General features: G+C 35.7%; 1 protein-coding gene across 1 annotated transcript in view; it reads right to left on the bottom strand.

The window, feature by feature from the left end:
- Positions 1-270: 270 nt before the first annotated feature.
- The window catches only part of LOC106460083 (TWiK family of potassium channels protein 7-like), a 20,425-nt gene continuing 15,631 nt past the window's right edge, over positions 271-5,064 (bottom strand). Inside the window, exon 2 of the mRNA XM_013919765.2 lies at positions 271-1,384. Coding sequence (XP_013775219.1) covers positions 396-1,384 — 989 coding nt within the window. The 3' untranslated portion in view covers positions 271-395. The remainder of the gene's footprint in view (positions 1,385-5,064) is intronic.

Here is a 5,064-nt window from a genome sequence, read left to right as displayed (position 1 = left end):
CCGGTAGGACAGAGGTAAGTCTACAGACTTTCATCGCTAAAATCCGGGGTTCGATTCTACAGCAGATAGCCTAATGTGGCTTTGGTCTAAAACATACAAACATCATATCAAAAAATTAAGAACTATCAAACTGATTAAACTTACTCTAGTTTCTTACTACTCTGCAGATATTGTATTTTATATCATGTCAAAACATTCCCCATTAAACATATAACACATAAAGAAGTTATATCCAAATAAAGAATTTAATAACAAGAACTGGAGCCATCAGAGTAATAATGTTTTTTAATTCATCACGAATTACAAGCTGATGGAACACTTAGAAATTATTTTAAAGTATAGAACAGTAAAGTTGATATAGTGTTTGATATTTCAGACATGACAGAAAGAAGGGTTTAGCTGTTTTCGTTCGAAGATAAAATTCCAAGATTTCGGGCAACAGTTTTGCATTTCAAAATTACTTCTTCATGCGTTAAGTGATAAGCCATGATAACAACTGCTAACCCTAGTATCATGTAAAAACTGCCAATAATCAGCCTTGCCTGTCCGGAGTGAACGTGTGTCTCAAATTTGTATGACCCAGGAACGAGGTTACCGAAACCAATAGTACTTAGTGCAACGAAACAGAAATATGCACCGTTCAAAAAACTCCAGTTTTCCCCCAAAGAAAATATCATGGCTCCAATGAAGATGTAGGCAACGACGAAAAGAATCACTACGTACATAGGAATATGTTTCTCTTGATTATGGCTGGCATTGTCTTTGTTGTTTAAAAAAGCGACATCAGAAAGGCTGAGCTTGGAGGTGTGGTGAGTAAAAGATGGAGGAAGCGACGAAGATTTCGTATTATTACGTCGAGCATAGGGAAATTTGTTGGAAATATCGACACATAGATTTTGCGATTCTTCCACAGCTGGGTTAAGTGTTGACATTTTACAACTGTTCTCGTTACTTTCATGGCTCATTGCAGTCTGATTATTTGTCGACCAATGGTTTCTTTTTTCATGACTTATTAAGTTATTGTAATCATTTAACTGATCAGAAGGTGACGACTGACCACTTTCAGCTGTCTCTTCAACTAACTGCTGACCAGGATTCCACGGTTGAATATTCTCCTCAACACTTGCTTGGTCATTCGGAAAGGACGAACTGCTACTTGGCATCTGTTTTCTTATCATCATATTCACTGCCTTTTGAATTTGCCTGAACTGAATTTGCTCTCGACAGCGAACACAACAGATATGAAAATAGATAAATCTGAATAGTCGAGAAAAATAGTATCCAACTTTGGTCAGGCACAAAAGCATCAGAGGGACTCCTACGATGGAATAGAATATGGTCACTACTTTGCCAAAATTTGTTTTAGGCGCCATATTCCCGTAACCTAAAGATAAAATGGCAAAAGTACATGGATTATTAGTGACTTAAGTTGTAGTTTAAATGACTTATACATTAATAACTGTGAAAAAATATTTGTTTTATGACAATTATTGATTATTACTAGACAAATCAAAGAAGTGATTATCGAAACTTGAAAAAATAAGATCTAAATAACTGGCATTTTTGAATTCACGAATAGATAAGTTATTACAGTATCATGAAATGAAAAGAAAAGTTACATCCTTAGGCAACAAGCATAACCTTACATATTAATGTTCGTAACGAAGTTTGTACATTGATTCACATTTAGGTCAACCTCTGAGATCAAGAGACATTTTTTAAAATGGTGTCACATTGGTTAGCTGTGTCTAGAAAATGGTAGTAGAGGCATTTTCACATCTTGAAGTATTTGAGAACTCATTTGGATTACCTTAAGAATTAAACTTCCTTTCTATTTACAAACATAGCAATATAAAATATAAACACTGTCAGTACACAATATAAGCAGCTTCTGCCTGAACTTATTAATACTAAAAGGTTTATGCTATTTAAAAGCGAAAATTTGCTTAATTTTATTATGGAATTTTTGTAAAGGTATGCTCTGCCACAGACCACTGCTGCTTTCTAAATAGCTTTCCATGCGATGCAAGAAATCTTTACCTTCATTCCTGAATTGGGTGGGTAAAAAAAAAGAATGCAAAATTCAGTCCGCTTAATGACAAAGAAACTTTTTATATTTCTTCGATGACTAGTTCTACAAATGATCTTAGCTAATGTTTGCTGATAGGCCCAAATTTGCATTAAACGCTAACACAACAATTTTACTTATCTGCTAATTTTCTCGAAAGGTATGGTACTTCTCGTATCTCTATATTTTGTAATCAAAACTCAAACTCAGTATTCACAAAACGGAACGAACTGGCTGAAAGTAACAGATAAATTGACCCAAGAATCATTCATCTCTACAACAGACTCACAAATCTACAATGACAAACTGTAGACTAACTAGTTTTGATATTTGTCTCAAATCATTACTTAAACTTTCAATAAGGTTTGTTTGTAGTTAAGCACAAAGCTACACAATAGGCTATCTGTGCTCTGCTCACCACGGGTATAGAAACCAGGATTCTAGCGTTGTAAGTCCGCAGACATACCGCTGTGCCACTGCGAGGCATTCAATAAGGTTCTAGTGAAAGTTTTCCTCTGGTCAAACAACAATACAAACGTTTAAATTAAAACAACATGGTCTGTAATATAATGTTTTCAGATAATCCCCCTGGCTAATTCAGGTAGACTGTTATTATTAGCCTGATATTTTCAACATTTTGTTTGTGTTACTTTATATTTCACAAAAAAGTTTTCTACATATTATTTGAAATTTAGTGCTGATGTCGTACACTTTTTTACGTGTTTCACTCCCTCTATATTAGTTGTTTTAAAAACGATTTTACAAGATGCGTTATTAAACAACGTGGATATATATCCTGATTTCCAATAAAACGATGTACATAGGGAAGAGTAGTTTCATTTTATCTAGGTTTTATATTAAACTGTTTGATAAACAAAGCTTAATGATGACACTGTTTTAATAATTTGGCTATATACTATGTTTTTAATACACACGTTTCTCGAAATTTGTATTGTTGTTTAGTCGGAAGAAAGTTTAACACAACGTGGTGGACGTGGCCTTAATGTATGGAACTTTCTCCAAAGAGAGAAAAGTAAGTTAAACAGCCGATGAAGTAGCTATTGAAAATATAAGTCTGACAGTCAGTTAATAATTAATCAGCGTATAATTAAGTCAGTTTGTTGTTACTGTCAGCCAGTTAGTCAGTGAGTGAGTTCAGTGCTAGGGGGAATATTTAGTTTGTGTTTCGACGTAAAGGTACGAAATCAGAAAGTAAGTGGAACTTCTGTTAGACATAGTTTATTTGTAAAGTTAGGCTTATTGGTAAATGTTGGTCACGCTATCCACGAAATTTGAAGTTGGAGAAAAATAACGTTTTGGCACCATTAAGTTATTTGTAATTTTTATTATTTGTTTTATCAAATAATCTAAAAAAAACACTTAACAACAGAAACCCCGTCCCACCAAATATGCTCTCCCTTTCAGCCTTGGGGGCGTTATAATGTGACGGTCAATCCCACGGTTCGTTGGTAAAAGAGTAGCCCAAGAGTTGGCGATGGGTGGTAATGACTAGCTACCTTCCCTCTAGTCTTACACTGTTAAATTAGGAACGGCTAGCGCAGATAGCTCTCGTGTAGCTTTGCGCGAAATTCAAAACAAACAAATAAAAGATAGCTTTATTCAAGTTTGTTGAATTTCGCGCAAACCTACATGATGTCATTTCAAAATTAAAAAGCTGATAATGATATATATAATTAAGTATAATGTTCCTAAGTTACTAAGAGTGGCGTACATAGGCATGTGAAGATCGTGGAACAAGAATATTTTGCTCCCCTAACCAAACCGTACAAATAATATGTAAGTAAAAGAATACACTAAATTATGACATAAATGAAATAAATCCATGTTTCCGATTGCTTCTGGAATTATTACGTCGGAGATGTAAGTGTGGGGTCTCTAGTTGTTGATTCGAAGGGGTGAGGGAAGGCTCAAAGACTGCCCCGCCGGCCCTATTTACAGGTGGGTCTTTAACGAGTTCAAATGTATATCAAAACCGGCCCCTGGGTCCCAGAAGTGTTGAGTTCGTGTATCTTACCGTGGACCTATATAAGTTAGAACTGAGTATCATAAAACTGAGTACCCGGACACGAAAGGTATGTATTTCAAATGTCTCACAAATGGACCTTTAACAAGTTGGGACTGAGTTAGTTCAGGAGGAGTACTGTGGAACTGAGCCTTGGGGCAGATATCCCAACTGCTTTACCTATAGGAAAGTCAATAGTTATTAGGTGTTTTCGTTTATGTTAGCTTTACAGAAGTTAAACGCAAAACATATAGTTCACCACATTATGGATCACTGCCCAGGGTCCTAAACATGATAGGTCAAGCAGAATTTTTGATAACTAGCTGCCTTGCGAATTTTTATTTAATTTTCTTTCTCCTCTCAATTAAATAAGATACTCACAATGAAGGAAAATTTAGGGAAGCCAAGTAAACTCTAAATATTATACGTGTAAACTTGCGATCGATTTTGGTATACTTTGTGTGTGTGTATATATTGTTGCGTATCTGGTCGTTTGTTAATTTCCGGTAAAAATTCTTCCCGGGGAACTTCAGCGATACAAGTCTTTTCTTAAATAAAACTAGTTCATTCTTTCTCGTTACAAACTTTGTAATACACTTAATTTCTACAGTCACTTCAACTTAAACATACGCTATAATTCACAACGATTCACGTACTTTACTTATGGTCACTACCGCTCACTTGACTGTCTATCTGCAATTATCTCTCCGCTTTATTTGCCGGGCTTATATACTCCATCAGAAAATGTCCTATTATCGGTAACAGTCACATCAGCGGTAGTAGCTTCATGAAGGGCTTCACTGTTTCCATTCTCAAAACCGAGTAGAGTTTCTTCTTCGACAGTGGCTTTTCCAGGTGACACGTCTTCAGCAGCATCATTTGTTCCATTTTTCACTTTGTTCCAACTGAAATGTCCTGGACCATGAGACTGCCAAAGCCTGTTGGCATGCACCACCTTTGGCTTACCTCGCCG

This window comes from Limulus polyphemus, unplaced genomic scaffold (assembly GCF_000517525.1).
Source record: "Limulus polyphemus unplaced genomic scaffold, Limulus_polyphemus-2.1.2 Scaffold704, whole genome shotgun sequence".
Lineage (NCBI taxonomy): Eukaryota > Metazoa > Arthropoda > Merostomata > Xiphosura > Limulidae > Limulus > Limulus polyphemus.
Note: the sequence above shows the minus strand (reverse complement) of the source record. Positions and strands in the feature narration are given on the sequence as shown.